Here is a 21,147-nt window from a genome sequence, read left to right as displayed (position 1 = left end):
ACCCCGGTATTTATAACACTGGTCATCCATTTTGTTTACGATGACGGAGGTGTGCAGCGCTACACTGGAGTCGAAGAGCCATCTAGCGGTCGACAGCAGTACTACAATGTTTGACGTGTTCTTGTGGATCAGGCGTTGTTTTTTTTCTTGGTCAAGGGATGCCTTTTGCCCCTGCCCTATGCCAGCATTGACAACAGAGGTAATGGTAAAACTGATATCACGTGATAAGGTACACATGTCAGGATGAACATTTTAATCCATAATGATTTGCTGTAGGCTACACAGATTTAGTATCCAGGCAGCTCATGTGAGGGGGAAAAAAATGACAGACGCAAATTTCAAGATTTTCCTCTCTCACTCTCTGTGGTGTGTGTGTGTGTGTGTGTGTGTGTGTGTGTGTGTGTGTGTGTGTGTGTGTGTGTGTGTGTGTGTGTGTGAGAAAGAGAGAGAGAGAGAGAGAGAGAGAGAGAGAGAGAGAGAGAGAGAGAGTATAAATCGTAGGTCTCTCTCATCCTGACTGGACGTTGTATTGTTGATTAGAGTGGTAGTAAATCCCACAGCTTCATTTTCTGTTCTCAGACATTTTCACATAGATGAGCTGTGTTCTTCATGTGTCAACTATATCAGCTGAAGAGAGAAAGGGAAGGAGAAAAAATAACAGTGCTGAGCCCCCCGGATGACCTTGATTATGGACCATTGATTTGAGCGACCCAGAGGTCAGCATGGTAAATTCTTCCTGTTCTTACACACCAAAGTTACACACATGCAAATGTCATTATCACAAGGAGTTGAACCTTCATGTTAAAACACACATGAGTCTCACTTTGTGTAAAAGAAAATGGCACAGGTCCCAAATCCAATCATTCGCATGTTTAAAAAGAGATCTTTAGCCTGTAGATTAATTTAAATATTTGGCACCAAAAGGTATTTGGATAAAGCATTAGATACAAAATATAAAATTTCTGCTTCTGTTTTTGTTTTTCAGTAAAATAGGCCTATCACTTTTAAATCATGATACATTTACTTGAGAAGCAAAATGACACAGGATAATAATTCATGCTTAAAACAAACAAACTAAATCTGTCAGTGGGCTAGAAAAAAAACTTGTTTTCCTTTTGAATAAAGTGTTTATTATCCTTTTGAATATTTTTTTCAGGTTTTTTAACATAATTTCGATAAAGAAATTTCAACTTATTGTCTTGAGTCATTTTGTTTCTCAAGTAAAATGTAAATACACCGTTTATTAGAAGTCAGTATATGCATAACTATGACTCAGCTACAAAAAAAATATTGAACATTTTCACTATTATTGCAAAAGAAAACAGATTAGTGGGGCACATTGTCACAGAAACTGCCATTATTATTCCATATAATATTCCATCTATATATGTCATATCATTATTGTTAATATATTTACATTTTTTAAGCTTAATTTAGAACAAATTAAAACAATTATAAAAAATACAAAAAGCATGAAGCATAATACATATTTAGGCCAACATATAATGTAATTAGCCGAACAAAATTACATATCAAACATCTGACGACTTGTCTCAAACTGGTGCTATGAGAGAGAGAGAAAACACATGACATGAGAATTAAAATTATTATTTTATTCTATTCTTTAATAGTTCAAATCTGCCTGCATTATTTAGTTGGATATATATGCGTGTGTGGTGTTATTGTGTTAAAAGCAAAAAATATGATGATATTTAAATTTGGTGTGGTGGACAACAGTAGATGTTTGAAATACACTATTCAAAAGTTTGAGTAGTTTTCCATGTTTTTGAAAGAAGTCTCTCATATGCTCACAAAGGCTGCATTTATTTGATCAAAAATACAGTAAAATCAGCAATATTGTGAAATATTATGACAAATTAAAATAACTGTTTTCTATTGTAATACTTTTAAAAAATATATAAATTTATTTTCGTGATGTAAAGCTGAATTTTCAGCATCATTACTCCAGTCTTCAGTGTGATCCTTCAGAAATCATTCTAATATGCTGATTTGCTGCTCAAGAAATACATTTTATTATTATTAAAGTTGAAAAAAGCTTTGCTGTGTAATATTGTTATTATACTCGTGCTACAGTTTTTCAGATTTCTTAATAGATTTAAAAGAACTTAAAAAAAATATTCTTGAATAGATTGTTCAAATGAATCACATTTATCTTACTGACCTCAACATTTTAAATGGAAGTGTACAAAACCACTGCTTTAGAAAACACATTTGTGTAATTGACTTTTGGCTCAAGACCTCATTACATTGAAACAAATCATTGTTCCTTGGAACTTGGAATGTTTGCAGCTATTATACAACAGAAAACAGACCTTATTTCTTCAGTCATACCCAACTGCAAATATTTGCATCTTGACATTAAAATGTTTGGAAGGCTTTTAAAGACTGCATATTTTCCTGCTGTTACGCTGCTCAATTTGACCTATTTCCTATGCCTTATAAGCAAAACGTGCAAGCACACGCATTCTAGCACATATTTGTATCATTGCAATCATGGCTGACTCATAACACAACTCCTAACTTTTATGTAAATCAGACCATCAATTACAAAGCACAAGAAAATGCTAAATTGTTATCACTACCAGTAGTTAAACAATAGGATCTTAAATTGCTCATTGCTGTTTGATTAGGAGTAAAATTCTTTAAAGAGCAGGTGTTCTCTGTCTAAAAACAATTCATTTGCTCTGTTTACATGTTGTGTGGGTGTTTGAATAGCATGGCATGAATTATGCAACCGTATATAAATTCGTAAACAGCTGTAAAAAAAAATTGAAATGTTATAGGCTACATCCACTCACACAGAGCTTCACATCAACTTTTTTGCTCACCAGCCACTGTGGTTTCCAAAGATACTAACCATTCAGAATTTTCACTGACCACAATTTTGACATCGATACCATGGGGAACAACTGTCATATACTGTAGATATTTTTAAAGGCCCACTGAAGTTCCTTAAAACGCACATTATTTAATCTGTGGATGTAATTTTCACTGGAACAGGAAGACATATCGAACAACCTCTCCCCTTTTTAAAATAGCCAATAGCCAATTTATATCACTGCTCGGCCAGAGCCATTGAGCTGAAAACCGTAGTTTCCTCCTAATCTCTAACCGTTTCTCCTCCATATTGCTTTGAAATATAGCATTCTGTGCGTTTTCTGTCTCAGGACCGGAGCAGACTGTGTGCACGCTGCGGCTGTTCGAGTGACACTAACGTGAAACCAAACTTCATTCGCCCCAATGGAAAGCATATTTACTCTGTCTGAATTGTTCCCTATCCCCATTCACCATGAAGAAAATAGTTAATGTGTGAACAAAAGAACGATTTTAGCCGCAGATTCAGCCTCTATTTATAATGTAGGGGGCGGGCGCTTTAGATCCTAGAGAGCATTTGATTGGACAGAAAATCTGATGAGAACAGTAAGTGCAGAGTGTTGTCATCAAAATCATTGATCACGAGAGATTAAGTTTTGAATGCTTATATTTAATAATGTGAATTTTGTCATTGTTTTGGAGCACACTCGCTTAAAGATAACAGCAAGGCTAACATATTCATACTAAAAGCTAAATTCCTTAAATTTTGATTTCACAGGGACTTTAATATTCTCATATTAGGCTGTTGTCACTTTAAGACCTGTCGGAGAGATGAGAGAGCGAGAAAGCGCAGCTGGTATCGTGTAGCCCATTTATTCTGCGGAAAATGAGTATTGGAAGCGTTTCAGATATTTCACTATATCGAAATATATAGAAAGATCTATATTTTTGACAACACTTCAGATGCCTTTAAAAAGAGTCCAGTTGAAAAATGTATATTATATATATAAAATTCAACCTGCCAAAGTGGCTATTAGTGACTGTTACGTCACTGCTAAAATGATTGAAGAAAGATGAATTTACATTCTGCCTAGATTTTAAGCCTTGAAACCAATGAGTGAACTTGTAATACTTAGCTTAAAGTCTCCATAAAGTCTAGACATTGGCCCTGATGACATCAACCTTGCATCTTAAATCTGTTGCTTGGATTGTAATGAAAGTGTTGAAAGAAAAAGACAAGGAGGGTTTATCACTGTAAAAAACACGGCACAAAAAAGTGATCTCAGCCAAGATTCATCAGCAGCATCATGCAAACAGCTCCATGGAAACACATCTTTGGAAGCAGATCATTTATTTGCGCTTCCAAGCACTTGAGGTCGACCCCGTCTGATATGTTTAGAGTTTCTTACTCATGAGAGACGGTTCTGAAACTCATGAGATGCGAGATTATTTATCAGGAAGTTTTTTTTTGGCGAGGGCATCTTCATTTATCGCTCTTCAGATGGTTGGGAATGGAGATCATTTTTAGTGAGGGCTCCTCTGCATACAAACAAGAAACAGCTGCTGCTTTGTCGGCCACTAGGGGGCGAAACTTTCAAAAAGTCCCCCAGTTCGTCTGTGGCCACAACTGAAATATTTCTATGAATTACATGGGCATCAATAACACTTCAAGAATCAACAATTCACTTCTACAATTCAAGAATTATACTTTATAGCCTAAATCTTTTTTGTGTGTGACAACAGTAACCTGGTCTTGTGGGCCGTTTGGGTCCCTTAACAGCTTATGGCATTAGTCAGAGGTCAAGGATGAAGACTTGGTGCAAACAATTCCCATTGTGAGGGATTCAGTTTGCCTAGTTTAACCTTTGATGGCAATCAATGGGAGCCTAAATCTATTTTTATTTTTATAATCTCATATTTTCATTCACTTCACATTTCTACATTCATTATTTCTTAAAACATTTATTTCATAAGATTTGTGCAATTGAAATTCTTGTGTACATAATTAAACCCTTGTCATAGGTATAGGACTATGCAGCATCTTCTTTCTTTTTTAAGAAAAAGAAACAAGCTGAAATATCCACTAATCATTTTGACTTTTTCCATCTAAAACTGTTAACCCTTTTCCCTAATTATTCTATGATTATAAATAAAAATCTCATTAATTGAGAGACATCGTCATGTAACATGTTCAGTAGTATATTAATAAATTACATATTTATGTATAGTATATACACACACATTCATGTCTATTTAAACATGTTATATTAGAGTATTATATAACATAAACTAAAATAATATTTATTTAACTTAAACCTCACACCCCTGGGGTTTCAAGCTTATTTTCAGTAATGGCTGTACTGTTACGTGCGGCAATTATTAAATATTATATCTATAACTTGCTTTTCTGAACCTATGGAAGTTGATCAAGTGTTGCAGTAGGAGGGGCCGGAGGGAATCTGCGCGTGGGGCTTCGCAGGAGGTAACCAATCAATACTCTCAATTCCTCAGAAACAAGCGCTGAACTTTAAGACACTGGCTTTATTCGGACAAATATCTTTTTATCATCTCAGAGTGTTTGAAATGAGCTCCACGGGCAGAGGAAATCCTCTCAGTCTCGCTGTGGTGGTAATACTCTTCTCATTGGGAACGCCGTGGACTTTCCGAGAGGAGAAGGAGGATGATGTGGACAGGTAAAGTGCGCGTGCTGTCAGCTCGCTGTTTGCACTAACTCAGAGGATGGAAAGTTTGTTTCCTTTGCGTGAGGAAGAATTGTTTCTGTAAAAAGAAACAGCTGACGTCTTCTTTGTCTTACAGAGAAGTGTGTTCAGAGAGCAAAATCGCAACGACGAAATACCCGTGCGTAAAATCAACGGGAGAGGTGACCACATGCTACAGGTAAGGAACTGTTTACTTATACATTTTAGCATTCCGTAGGTTCTTGTGTATGATTGTGGGTATATATTGTCTGTAATCGCTTTTTTGATTTATTTAACGTTTTGTATTGAAGCAGGGCTGAATTGGACAGCTTCTTATGAATAAATAAGTGCCTGTCTATGCCTATGTCTGTCTATCATGGTTATTTTACATGTTTATGCAATGAAACCTGCTTTGCTTGAAGGTTTTCTAAAACAAAAATCGTATTTGCAGGAAGGCTGCCAAGAAATTATCTTTAGTTGTTTTATGGTTAAGTTTGAAATAGAACCACTGGCTCCATTTCTGACAGTTTTTAATGTGCCATTGTATTCTACATCACCAACAGTACACAGACTCCAGCTGTGTTTTATGCAGATCTTATGTGCCGATGGAAGAACCATATACTGAGTTTATATTTAAAAAATGACACCCACACTGTGTCCTTTCAAATTAAAAATGACTCTAAAATCGGTTCAATCAGCCGGTCAGTTTCTCGTTCTCATAAAAGTGCCCGGGGTTTACTTTCACTTGGTTAGCTGTGTTGGTGTTTTGTGTGGGGCATGTTAAGTAATCCTGTTTTCATTCCTGTGACCTTTCAGAATTAGTGAAAGAAAGCAAGGAGATATTATTCTTTGAAGGTTGGGGATTATGATGCTGGAGGTTTAAGCCGGCTCCGGATGCAATGCAGACCAAGATTCCTCAGCCTTAGCGCAGTAACTTAAGCTAGTTTTGAAAGCAGGTCTTGTCGTTCCAGTCTACTACTTTGCCAAGGGATGGTTAGATTATTATTAAGGTTTATTGTGTTGCTGCACAGCACACCCCATCAGTTAAAGGTATAGTTTGTTTAAAAATCTACTTGCATTAACTCACTCTCATAACTTTTTAAACCCATTGTGTTTGAAGAAGTTTTTATGAATGTACTTGATAGAGTTGGGGTACTCGAACTCGGACTCGGACTCGAGTCCGGTCTCGAGTCCAATTTTGAATGAACTCGGACTTGTCACGCACTCGGATGAATTTGTACTCGGACTTGACACGGACTCGAGACATTTTAGACTCGGAAAAATGTCCGAGTCCAGTCGAGTCCGGGCACTGGATGACACAATATTATTCAAAAACGAAACGAAACGACGTTGTTTCAGCGTTGAGCATATTGTAGCCAATCACAGTTAAGTGTATAAACACAGTGGCAAATCAGAGGCGTTTTAGAGTCAGCATGCGAAGAATTCGCTCAAAATGTATGTTCAGAATCAGCACGAGCTTTATCCTTTCGCAAATCCCCTCATAAAAGACAAAGTCTCTCTAGACGCAATATAAGATATTCACTGTGCAGTGCGGACAACTTCAGTCAGTGTTTATGACGAGAGTTTTAGGGAGAGTGCAGAACGCGGTAAGTGATGGCTTAAAGGGAGCGCTGTTGACAATCTAAATAGTTTTTTTTTCATACTTCTAGAGGACCACTGGTTACGTTCACACTGTAAATTATAAAGAGTGATAACTGCATTTAAATGTGGGATTTAATCCACTTAATTTGTGTCGTTTGAGTCATGAAATTGCGATGATTTGACACATAGCAACATAAGAAACTTGATAACCATAGCAACATTTTGGCGTCTAATAATGTTGTAATTTTGTTTACATTTTCACTTTAGTCATAAGTTTACACCTTGCAGAATCTCCTAAATGTTATTTGTATATTTTTTTTAATAAGACGGATCATACACACATTGTTTCTATTTAGTAGCCTACTGCCCTGAAAAATATTTTTCACATAACAGATGTTTAATAGCCTAAATAAAATACAAACACAAAATAAAGACAGATTACATATTACATATTAATATTAATATTGTGTCATTACCTGAATGATCCACACATTTTTTTTTATTTTTTTTTTATGGTTGTTCATGAGGGAAAATCCTCCAGCTCCTTACATTCTTTGCTTTTCCAGCATCTTCTGCATATTTGACTCCTTACTAGCAGTGACTATGATTGTAAGATCCATATTTCCACACTGGTGACAACTGAGGGACTCATACACAACTATTACAAACCCTGCAAACATTTAGTGATGCACAAGAAGGAAGCATCCGTTAAGAGCCAATGGTTGTAAACTTTTGAACTGGATCATTGGTGTAAATTGTTCTTATTTGTTTAAAAATGTATTCATTAATTTAGTCCAACCCTTCAGAGGAAAAATAAGATATTAGCATGTAAAACAAAATAAGAAAAATGTAAACATCATCTTGCTCAAAAGTCTTGCCCCTGACTCTTATCGTGTTGCATTATTAAGCATTACCTTGCAGATTCTAAAATATGTACAATAGGTAATGTACAATAAACAAACTGTAACTACACATTGCAATCATTTTGTAAGGTTTAAAATATTAATTTAAGAGCTCAGTGTTGAGACCTTTCGTCGGAATTTGATTGACAGGTGATCTGACCAATTATAATGCAGATACGCGCCATTTTTGTTCGACAGACAAACCAAACCAGTTAGTAGATTAAAGTCAGTGGACTTGAACTTGAAAAATGCTGTGTATTGATTTCTTTTTGCAGTTCTGATGTTCATTTATGTTTAGTTTGTGCTATAACTAGAAGAGATTATCAGTTCACGTGCTGCTTGAACTGAGGCCTACACATTAAAGCACCACAAAACAGTATTTATTGTTTGAATTTCATAAAATCATACAAAATTTGAAAGCTGAGACTTTATTTCATACCAAAAGTACCCTGCTCTGTCTTGTCTGTTGGCACATTGTCAGTGTCCTCTTTTCTCCGACCGAGAACATGTGGAGTGAGAGAGGAATGGCTTGTCGGACGTAGCAACAGTAACCAAGAGGGGCGGGTCTTTGTGAAAGGTCAATTTCAAATAATTTAAATCTTTGTGGACTCGGCCGGACTCGACTCGGACTCGGATGTTAAGGACTCGGACTCAAGTCCGACTCGGCCCTTTTTGGACTCGGACTTGGACTTGTACTCGGTTGTTAAGGACTTGGACTCGACTCGGACTCGACAAAGGTGGACTCGGACCCAACACTAGTACTTGACATCAAAGCAAGCATGGATAAGGGCTGCCGAGCTGCAAAAGACAGAAAGCACCATAAAGTATTGTAAATGTGGTCCAAATTAATCGGGTAATATTTTCTACTTTTACGCTTCATAATCTCTTCTTTGCGGTCCATGGATGGCATAAAGTCACACAGGTTTGAAAATGTATTAATAAATAATGGCAGGTTCGCTTTTAGGATGAATGATTTCTTTAAATATTTATCTAGAATAGAAATCAAGCAATCAAAATTGTAGATGGTTTTATTCTCCCTTCCATTATCACTTGATAATTGTGGCCCTCTCCTCTGTGGTGGTGCATTTCAGTCCACCTGCATGCTGGAAGCTGGAAGTAGCAAGTTAAAGCGCAAACTACTACAGTTTTTTATTATTATTTCAGCAGGCGCTGATGTGTGATGCTTTGAAACACTTGCCAAAATCGCTGTTAAGCTTGTCCTTGTAAATTCCTGGCGTGGATGGTGCGCCAGCGCTGGTGACCTGTGGAGTCCCTAAATCTCTCAAGCGTGCTTTGAGAGTATTTACACACTGGGTCTCAAGTGAGCGCGCTTGTCAGTACCATTAGCTCATATGCAGATCGCTAAAATGACTCAAGCGCTGTTTTGATATGGGCTCATCGTAAATTAACAGGTGCAGTTAGTATAAGCCACCACACCTCTTTTCGGTTGTGGTTTGGCGGCTCTCAAACTCGTGATGGGATATTTGGAAATATTTGTGTCATTGTTCAATTAATGCTTCTTGTCTGATGTGATCTGATTTGATTTGATCTTCTGCACATCTGTTCTTGTGTTAGAAACATGCCTGCAAGCCAGGGTTTGTCTCTTGAATAGATTATAATGTCTAACTAAGGAGAATGATCATGAATTGCAGTTTGACATTGTCTTTGGTTTTTATCCGTCCTGGAGCTTGATAGCTGTGAAAACTAGCCAGGGATGTAGTGCTAAAACTTTCTGTCCGTCAATGAATGATCAGTTTTTGAGCTCTTATTGGCTTTGAATCTGTTTGTGTATATAAGTATTTTGGTTCTATGTTGTACCAATTTGCTTGTGGCTGACTGTAATAGATAACATTTTGTATCTGAATAAGGGCTGTTAACAATTACATATCTAAATCAAACTACCAGATGTGCTAATTATTTAATTAAATTAAAAGCATATCAATGTTTTATAAAAAAAAAAAAAAATTCTGCTAAAAAATGGATGAGAAAATAATCGACAAAATTTGACTTTAAAAGTATAAATTGCATGTTTTTCTAAAGTGACATTTTCCAACAGCAACACCAGCGGTTAAAGTTACATTCGGGAAGCAGCATGTCAATTAAATGATTGGATAATTGCTGTGTTCACGCGGTAAATCCCTCCTCTTGCTTTATGAACGGTGTTAATGGGAAGACTAATTAAAAAGTAAACAACTCACCCACTTATGATGTCACCACTTTGTCAAGGCAAAATTAAATCTGATTGTATTTTTTTATAGTGTAAGTAATGTTTAATTGACCGTTCGCAAAGACCCGCCCCCCTTAGTTACTGTCGCTATGTCCGACAAGCGAGCGAAATAAACCGAAAATTCTCGGGACAGCAGCATGTGTCCAAATTTTAAACTTAACGGTTCTATTTCATCAGAAACGATCTGAAAACAGGGCTTTAAGTGTAAAATACCGAACTTGTCCTTTAAAGTTCTGCATAATTAAGGGCATGGCCACTTGAGTGACAGGTGGATTGCTCTGCTGTCACTATTAGCCGTTTGTCTACTGTCTGATAGCCATCACGTCACCTCAGCTAACCCCGCCTCTTTGCATATTTTCGGTTATCTGGGATTGACACAATCTACATTGTTAAAAGCGCTATATAAATGAAGATGACTTGACTTGACGCGCGGTGACGCTCTGCCAAGATGGCGATGGTCAGCTCCACCCACTCTGGGCTTCAAAAATGCTCTTCAGAAACATACGGTGATGTTTTTTACAGTCTATGGGTAAAACCACCCGCTCCCACAATATTTGCTTTTGGACCTGCGGGATCTCAATCCCAATGCAGCCTTCTACTCCACGCACTTGAATCTGTCGACAACAGGACAAATGGAAGAGTAAATGGAAGCATAAAGGAACGTTCACTTTGACACGTCCTGTTTAAACGGTTATTTTCTCATTTTTTTGTAGAGACTTCAGAAGGATACCAGAGTCAGGAACAAGTGGATGAGTTATTTTTAATGGCGTCATGGATCCTTCCATTATTTAGCGTTAAGCTTTATTGGAGGATATAGTTTTACAGGGGGGAGCTGTGTATTCTGAAAGGCTGCTGGGAAGTTATTGATATAGTGCCATAGAATTTATAGGTCTTTGTTTTAAATGAAGTGCAGCGTACAAAGTGATTTAGTGCTATAGTTTTGGATTAAAATATGTATTGTTTCACAGGAATGGGATCAGGGACAACATTGTGAAGCCAGATCAGAATAGGCCTTTCCACAACATACTGGAGCTGTTTCTGGAGAACTTGGTTGTTGGTAATTCTTCCAAATATTTCTGGTGGTTTTAGGCCTGTTTCTGCGTTCTGAAGTATAAGCATTCCAGGGCAAAAGGCAAAGTGAACCAAACAGACAAAGGCCATATCATATAAACCCTATCACTATCCCCTCTAGGACAGAAAACCAGCCATGAACTTAAACATTAAGTTCATCTGACCACAAGCACTTGTTCGTCGCCAGCGGAAAGCTTTTTAATTATCGGCTGAACCTTTATACAAACTGGGAACCCTCTAGAGTCCAGTCGCATGTCTTTTCTCACCCCTCTAGTTCATCTTTAATATCCACTGGTGTCTAGGGAGATTATTTCCAAAAGTGTCCATTAAAAGAAACAAGATCATATTGGGGGTTTTTTTTCAACCCAGACATGTCCAAAAGCTCCTTTGACCAAATGCAGATGTGTCTGGCATATGCACAGTAAACCAAAACCTGCAACATGGCTTCACAAGGGTACTAGTTACCTACTGCTGAACAGCTTCAGGATTGATCGTTCAGGTACTATAAGATTTGGGACTTAAAGCTGAAGGACGAATGTATTTGTTCACTTAAATATGTAGTGGGATATTTAAGTTTTCTTCTTTTATTGTTTAACAATTGTGCAAGTCCACAGACATGTAGACAAGCTGTAATTGGAACAGAGTGATGAAGAGAAAAATGTGGCACAGATTAAGATCAAACTGTTGTTAGAGAAGCTTATGTGTTCTCATTCAAGGTTTTTCAAAATTGTTATTGTAGTTTGATTTTTAAAATACATCACTTTTAATTGATTTAGACTTTGCCAGTGTTCATATTTCATCAGGAACTATTCATCTAAATGATGAGCATGAACTCTGTCATCTAGATAAACACATGCGGCAGCACATGAGCAGGCTGAAGATGTAAGATACCTTTACTGCTTAATTGCAACAATATTTAAGTATGATTTATTTCCAACAAACATTTTATGAAGGTTTTGTCCTCCCCTTTAATATTCAAAAGCCACAAGCTGGAAGTAATTGATGCGAATCACTCTCGGAGCATTTGCCATTTGGGATTTCGGTACATTTCATTTTATGACTTAGGCAGAAATATTATGCAATTTTACAGTGATTAATGCCCTTCTTTGTTAAGTTGACCAGATGGTTCATATCAGTGAAAGTCTTCATCAATCAGCTCAAAGTGCTCATCAGGTCAAACACGCTGTCATACAAACCGTTTGACCACCAGCTCGTGAAATTCCGGGGAATAGGATATTGGTGTTTTTGACCCATGAAACGAAAAGGGTGATTTAACAGGAAATCCTTTGCATTGTTCTCTGTTGTCTCTTTACGATGTCTGTGGGAATTAATGGCAGCAGATCAAACCATGGTCAATGTACCAGTCTTTTCTTTGTGGTATTGTTTTTTTTAATCTCATACAAATTCCTTCTTGTTTGCTCATAGAGCTCTGTTATAGTGTTATGGGGTGGTTTTATATTATAGCCACAATGATTTCATGCAGGGGTTACGCTGAATATGTATCTTTTTAAAGCACAAATGAGTCATGAGTTCTGTAGATGCTTAAATCAAATGGACCACTGACCACCGAGTCAACACCACTCAAGCTGATTTATAGGCTTTTCAACTGGCCGGTATTTACGACAGGGATGACCTTCATTCTCTTCTCCAAAAACCCCAAAAGTTAATGAATGTCCCCTGAAAAGCGTTTTCAGCATGCTTGCAGCCAGCTCAGGAAAACGTTAGATGGAGTGATTCTAGTTGGTACGTGGCCAGAGTTAGTTTGGGATCAATTGAGCCAAGCTAGTCAAAGCATGAAGAAAAGTGAATGCATTACCCAACAACCTCTGGAATTTACACAATTCTCTGATGGACTCTGTGATAATTCCGATGAAAATAGGTTTGTTTTTTAGCAGTCTCCTTCAAAAATGTTCTCTCTTTGCTTTCCACATCTTGTCATGACGCTGTTTCTTTCAACACTGGTCTGGTTGGTGATGCTGCATTGGAGTGTGTACACAGCTGTAACCTATGAATTCAAATGTGTTTGTGAGCTTTCTTCGAAATATCAGTCCTGAAGAAATTATCAGAGGTGAAAATTGTAACGCCCCATTGACATCTAAACAAATGGTGTCAACTTCAGACAGATTTGCTCATGCGATTTTATGAATATAATGAAACCGTTGTCAAATTTGATAATTAGCTGTGGGTTTTATAACAATTCTCCCGCAAATCTCTCATATAAAATGCTATGAATGGCTCTGAAATGATCAAGGATGGAAACTGAAAGGCTAAATAAACTACTGTACTAAGGTATAAAAATGATGCATCCTTGTTTTTTTTATATTCTGGACTGTATTTAAATCCTATTTCCGAAATATACCAAGTTGTACTGTGTTATTGTGACATGACATTATGGTGTCACATACAGTACAAATGCTGGCCATCCCTCTCACTATCTTACATTCACAAAGGTTAATTACCTGGCCACAGTTTTACATATTTTTGCTAATAATCGCTGCTCTTTTTGCAGTAATTAGAAGCAATGGTGGTCTGTTTTGTCTCACTGGTCAAAACGATACAGACTCATGGTTAGGCCGGTAATGGTTTGCTCATGCAATTTAGAAGGTCAAAGGGCAACAACCTGAATAATTGGGGCCTCCTGTGGTAAATCCAGTAAGTCATGTTGTCTTTTAACCAGTTCCCATTACCTCATTTCTTCACTTGTAAGTAACTAATGTTTAAGTTGATATTAACTAAGAAACTGTCACCTAAAGTTTGCCATACACAAAAGTTTGGGGTCAGTAAGATTTTTTAAAAGCTTCTTTTTAAAGAATTCTCTTATGCTTACCAGAGCTGCATTTATTTGATAAAAAATAATACAGTAATATTGTGAAATATGTAATCCTGTGATGGCAAAGCTGAATTTTCAACATCATTACTCCAGTCTTCAGTGTCACATGATCCTTCAGATATCATTCTAATATGCTGATGTGCTGCTCAAGAAACATTCCTTATTATTATCAGTGTTGAAAACAGATGTGCTACTCAAAGTTTTTGTGGAAACGGGTGACTCTTTTTTACCAATATTCTTTGATTATTAGAATGTTCAAAAGAACAGCATTGATTTGAACATAACATTTTAATGTGAAGATTTGTAAAATTATAAATGCATTATTATTGCTTTTGGTTGTTGAATTTGATGTATCCTTACTGAAAAAAAGTATTAAATTCTTCTTTTTTTTTTTTTTTACTTACTGACCCAAAACTTCTGAACAGTAATGAAAATGTATAACTTTTTTTACACTATGTACACTTGCATAGTGTTAAGAGTACAGTCACAAAAACACAATTTTAGTTTATATAAGTGTGTTGCCACAAATTTGAGATCCCATGACCTGTCAAATAATACTCCCTTTATCTAGCCCTCAAATTTTTCGATTATGGAGTAAATTAGTTTATTAAACACTTGACATAGCTTACACATCCCAAATGAATGTGGACAATCTTGCCACATCTACGCCGCAGTTCAATTCTTATGTACTTTGTGAATGGAAACCGTATTGTATAAGCGGCACTGAAATAATGTGATTCAGAACTAATTGTCTAGTTGAACCCCTACCTTTTGCACTAATTCCTAGGACTTGTTTTTTTTTTTTTTTTAAGTGCCCCAATTGTGCTATTTTAAAGGTCTCCTACAATAGATTTACATCCGTCAAAGGTCAAAAAAGACTTCTCAAAGAGTCTAAAAACAATTAATTTGAAGATTCAGTCTAGTCTGAAAATAGTTAGTTTGAAGATTCAGTCTCTCAAAACTCCTCTTTTCCAAGAGCCTACTCTGCTCTGATTGGTCAGCCGGCTCAGTCTGTTGTGATTGGCCTACCACTTACAGCACATGTCGGAAATGAAACGCTCATTACCGAATCTGAATTTCAGCTCCGGAGGCTTTCTCAATGCTTGATACACAGTGATACGAATGGTAACGATGGTGTCGGTTTTTCCGTATCAGTTCCAGTGAGTCCTCACGCTTTTAAAGTGCATGCAGTGGAATCGCAGCGCTGAAAACAGCGTCTTCACGGCAACCAAACTCTTTTAGGCCTCAGCTACAACTACAGTGTAGACAATGAAGACCTTGGGCTGTCATTTTTGTTACATTATGTAGGTAGTAACAGGAAGTGGGACTAAATTGCTGATGGCTTATTTCGGCAGTTCGAAATCTATTCTTTCTTTTAGGAGACAGTAACTTTTATTTGTCGTGCATTTTGATCTTTAAAACTTTGCAGACCTTTTACATTCACAAACGGCTATATTACACTCTGCATGAAAGGTGATATTCGAAAAAGCCTAATGGGGCACTTTAATAAATTCAGTTTGTTCCATCACTTGAAATGCCCTTGGTGTAGGTTGTTTTTTTTATGGCTAGCTGCGTGTGAATCTCAACCCTCAAAGACATCGTTGGCTGGACCCTTTCTTCTCGAGTTCTGCCAGTTGTTCAGGATGAATAACTCCGCACCTCAGCTCATTGAGAAACCTCTCGGCTAAAAAAGCGAATGTAGCGTTCTCTCTCCATCCTGGCATCAGAGAGACCCGGGAAACTTGTTGTTAAAAGCCCATTTTTTTCCAGTAGTTGACTGAAAAAAGTAGAGATCTTTTCGACACAATCTGAGAGCACAGTTGAGCAACAGGGAGTCTGCAGTGCTGTTTGGGATATCTTGGCAGGCATGCGGGGGAGAGGACGTGTTGTTTTTGTTGTGTTGCATTCCTCAGTGATGTATGAAATGCTTTGGAACTCTGGTCTTGCTCTCATTCACGTTTGCTGATTACGCATCATTATATCCTGCTATCCATCCCATCTCTGTTTTTCATCCTTTTAATGTCACACATAGGCATCATTTACAGTGGGGACAGTGACATCATGTTCCCAGTACTTGCGACAGTCATGTATCTAATATAGTGGAAGCATCTCAATTTCTGAGGCGTAAGTTTGTATTTTGTTTGTATGTGTTAACATGAGTGGCGATCCGCTGGAATTTTGTCATTTGTTTGCTGAGTTATTATTGCAGTTTGTCTACAGCGGCGTACAGCGTCCATGTTTTCTACCACACACAGCTGTGCGCTCTACCTCCCTTTTGCTTTTCTGCGGTTCACTGTCCGTTCCAGTGAAATCACAAATCAAAATGCAAACAAATGTGTTCCCACTGCTGATATACATCTTGGTACAGTTGCAATTTTGGCTTATTAAAATCAAAAGTTATATTAGGGCGGGCTAGAAGAACCCTGAATGTCTCGTACTCGAAGCGAAAACATTGCCATGTCATCCATCCAGTTCAATTTCTTATCCATGCATTTATCAAATGTCCTACATGATCAGATGTACTGTACATTCCTGGAAGGAAATGTTGAGAAATAGCAATTCAATCTGCTATTGAAATTGCTATTTTAATGATTTGAGTTAATCGTTATTGTTTACACTTTAGTTTTGACTTGAGCAAAAAAGAGCAAATGCTGTACTGCAGACCTTATCTATAGATCAATGTCGCATTTTTAACAGTAAAATATTTCAGATTTAAATTATAATATTTATGAGTGAAGCCATTTCATAATATCACAACTAGCACATCTGTGCCCTATTTTAAAACACTGTTTTGTCCATTCACACACACACACACACACGAAGCACCAGTCAGAAGTGAAAATTCCGTGTCAGCCATTTGATTTCCGACCTGGCAAGAGTTTTGATCCACCTGTAAGCAATTACAATGGGTGTAGATTGATATCTGCCATTAATGTAGGTTTCTTATTGTTCTCATGTCAGTCTTTTTGAAAACAATGCAGAGCAGAGGCAGTTAACTAAAACACTTTGTAGATGTCACCAGGGAAACTCAACATTTATGTCATCAGCTGTCCACAAATGAAATTGTTTATACGATTCCAGTGTTTTCTGCTATGATAAAATCATTGCATGAGCTGCCGATTGTGAAACCATATAGTGCTGCTTGAATTGTGCATGAACCCATTTTTCTCGCACTTTCAAGGCTGTAAAGATTTGAAGCGCTTTTTTTTTTTTTGGAGCTGTAAATAAGTGAAAATTTCTTTGTCGTTTCTTTTGGATGGCCTTCAGTAATTTCTCTCCACTGTTTAGAGAAACAGAAAAATTATATAGTCTTTCCCTCCCCAGAGCCATTTGTCCAGCCTTTTTTATTGAGTTAGCCATGTTAACAAAGCATGTTGTTGAAGTTATGAAGGACAGGAAGACATAATTTGCTTTTATCTAGAAATATCTACTGGATTTATTGACTAATTTTTTTAATTAAAAACGACATTTCTGCATAACACATTCTTTGCCATGTTGTTCAACTCATTTCAGATGATGTCAAGCGGTAGTTATTTGAGACACAGGCATTGATTGATGTTCTCCGAATTTAATTGCTTATGTTTTCCACCCAGAAAGAGCCAGAGGCAAAGCCAATGCGAGCAGTTATTCGTTTGGAGAATTTGGATGAATATAACATTTGACAGGTAGCTCTAAACAAAGCCAAATTAATGGGTTTAATATTCAATGTATATGGCAGTCTTAAATCTCAACCAGTGGATAGCACTGGCGTTCTTCCTAGGCTCATGATATGTAATGAAGCACGCTGGTATTGGAGTATCACTGCAGGGTATCTTGTGATATGCCAGAGTATTGGCAAACAAGCGCTATAAATGTCATATATATCTGTTAAGTCTCATATATCATCATGAACACGCTTGGTAAGAATTCTCATTCTCCGAGGCAGCCATAAACCAAAGCTGTAGGCAGTCTTATTTTATTTGCAGGATTATACCATTGCGTGACTTTTTACAATAAAGCAAAATTGAGTTCAAGATGAAATCATTTGATTCATTTCATATTTGTGGATTACTGAAGGGAATAATGTCCTATTTATAGGTACTGTGTATTGGAAGGTTGCAGTATTTATAGATGAATTCCTACAGAAATGTAAATAGTTTCCCAGTCAATTTCCTGTCTTTCTGCTCTCACAAGGCCAAGTTAACTTGCATTTTACTGTTACATAATGCATTCACATTTAGTGCTCTTATTTATTAGTACAAAGGGATCAGCACACTATTTAGAGCTTTTGAATTCCTTTTTTCCTTTCAAAGTTGTCTGTGGATTGTACTTCCTTCCTGATGGTCTCTATGTTTGTGTTCCAAGGTTTAAGAATCTCTCTTATTTGTGGCAGGATGTACCAAAGCAATACACAAGGCCATTGGAGTGAATTACAGAGAAATGTCATTTTCTTAGATTGAAATGCATCTGTGAAGTGCCCTCTTCAGGACACATTGGTCATTCTATGAATCTGGTGCCTTTTGTGTGCCTCAGTGATATGTAAAAATGACACATACTCATACACTTTTAACAATGAATTATAGGTTGTTGTTTTTTGTAAAAGCACCAACAATAGTCGACACTATAACCATGGTTTTGTACTTATCTTTTGAAATATCTAAAACTCTAAAGCCTGTTCACACCAACAACGATAACTATATTAGCAACAACACCAGGCACCAGAGGACGATAGCATGTGCTGCAGTTTTGACGTCTGCCGCTTTAAAGACTCAAGCTCTTTAATGTTGGAAAGATTCTGATTGGCTGTCAATGTTTTTATCATACATCAGCTGGAGAAAAAAAAACGCTCTGAAAGTGATTCCAACTATATAATTTCTCGCTGCCGTTATCGTTCGCTATAGTTGTGCAGTGAACTCTGCTATTCTTTTATATTTAGAACAATTTTTTGAACTATATCTTTATGGTTATATTTATGGTTATCGTTCTTGGTGTGAACGGGCCTTTTATCACTTTACTTCTTTGAGCTCATTGCTATATGGCGTAATACATAATTTACTAAATTTAAATTTAGTTTATGATGGCTTAATATTGTTTACACTTAAATTCCAATTATGAACTATATTTTATTTAGACACAAAAACAGCACTAGCTATAAATGTGTTCAGAGTTAAAATTAGTCCATAAACAATGATGGATTTGAAAGTGCTCCAGAATTGCCTTTACGCTTACTTTTTTTATTTTCTCTTTTTTTTGGAATTTACCTTTTTTTTTTTTTTTTTTTTTTTTTCAGGGCATGTGATGTCTCTATTTTTCATAGCCTTGGCTTGAGTCTGTTTTCATAACTCAATCATTGTTTACTGATCATTACATTGAATGTGGCTGGCATGGTTGTTACATTCCTTTGCCAGGATTGTTTTATCCAAATGATAGTAATGACCTTCATGATCCTTTATAAGTGCTTCAGTTCCCATTGATTTTTCACTTCTGAGGTCAGGTTTCAGCACTACAAAAACTACCAACAAAGAAGAGCTTAAAGAAAAACAGACCTTCAACCAAAGGGGATTTAACTTGTTTAGGCTTGGATAAATATCTCTCTTTGCATCTTTGTTTGGGGCTGTGAATATCAATCTTTTTTTCTTTTTCTTTTTTCAACATGATTACATATCATTTCTATTAATAATGTTTTAGATGTTCTTTTTTAATATCAGACATGGCAAATGATGAGCTGTATATAATTAAAGGTGAAGTAAATTGGCACAAAAACAGTACGATTGTGTAATTGGGCATTAGCATCATTTTAGTATTTTGTGCCAGACTTAATAGCTGTCCAGACCTGTTAGCTGGGCACTGAAACGTCTTGTAATCCGTGTGTTTCAGCGATCAGGTCCAATAGTATGTGAACGAGCACGTTAGCTAAAAAACGTTTATATAATTGCCAACAAATGATGAGTTTGATCCGCATCTCTCTTTGGTGTGGATTAGCCTCAAGGTTTTGGCTTGGCAGAGGTCCACTCATCCTGTCTACATGTTTACCTCAAAATTTCAAGCTTCTGTTAATCATAGATGATTCGTTTCTTGCTCATTATTTGCTGGTATGGGTATGGCATGTGGTTCTATAAACTAGTCTAATTTGCACAATGCTATGATAGGTTTGTTTGTTCATGTTTACAGTTTAGCTCACTGTTAAAAGCATGACTGAAACTTCCTGTTTTACCAAATATGTGTGCGCTGCTTGCTATATACTTCTAACTTAGGAAAAATATTGCTTTGCTGCACCTTCATTGTGTATGTTGCACATAGCTTTCTTTGTGCGTTAATTGACTATTTACCTGAAAATCACTTTTTTTGTGAGTTGTAAACAGATCTTAAGTGTCTAATTGATGTATATTTAGTTTTTTACTTTTGCTAGTTTTATTAGCGAGAGGTCCGGAAATGAGTGAAGAAGGCAAAAAAATGGGACCGGGCAATGTGAACTTGTTACTAGTAGGGTTTTGTATATAAAATGTAGTTAGCATTGTATGTATGAACAACTTTAACTTGAGACCTTAAAAGGTTTACGAATCCTTTTTTACGGTAGATTCATAGAATATTAACTTCATGAAATGAAAATAGTTAATTTTATTGTATATGTGACATAAATGTGATGGCATTAAATGTAATTAATTCAAAACATTTACCTCAAATAGTAAAATGTAACTATAATATATCTATAATATAAAGAATTAATTCTTTTAACATTCTTTTCTAATGCATACATACCGTTCAAAAGTATTTTTAATGTTTTTGAAAGAAGTCTCCTCTGCTTACCAAGGCTACATTTATTTGATCAAAAACACAGTAAAACATTGTGAAAGATTATTACAATTTATAAAATAAACCTGTTCTACTTTTATATATTTGTAATGTATTCCTGATGCAAAGATGACATTTTCATCATCATTACTTCAGTCTTCAGGGTCACATGATGCTTCAGAAACCACAATAAAAAAATATGAATCTTTG

The 21,147-nt window shown here is 36.5% G+C and overlaps 1 protein-coding gene across 5 annotated transcripts in view; it reads left to right on the top strand.

Moving 5' to 3' along the window:
* Positions 1-605: 605 nt before the first annotated feature.
* ccbe1 (collagen and calcium binding EGF domains 1) overlaps positions 606-21,147 on the top strand; it is a 60,022-nt gene continuing 39,480 nt past the window's right edge. The window contains exons 1-4 of one of the 5 annotated variants that reach the window (XM_079585219.1): positions 606-716; positions 5,258-5,317; positions 5,411-5,528; positions 5,653-5,733. In XM_079585219.1, the coding sequence (XP_079441345.1) occupies positions 5,419-5,528; positions 5,653-5,733 (191 nt within the window). In that variant the 5' untranslated portion in view covers positions 606-716; positions 5,258-5,317; positions 5,411-5,418. The other 4 variants (XM_079585218.1, XM_079585217.1, XM_079585221.1 and 1 more) reach the window with 4 other exon arrangements.

This window comes from Phoxinus phoxinus, assembly GCF_949152265.1.
Source record: "Phoxinus phoxinus genome assembly, chromosome: 17".
Lineage (NCBI taxonomy): Eukaryota > Metazoa > Chordata > Actinopteri > Cypriniformes > Leuciscidae > Phoxinus > Phoxinus phoxinus.
The sequence above is the reverse complement of the archived record's forward strand: the minus strand, read 5'-3'. Positions and strand labels throughout refer to the sequence as shown.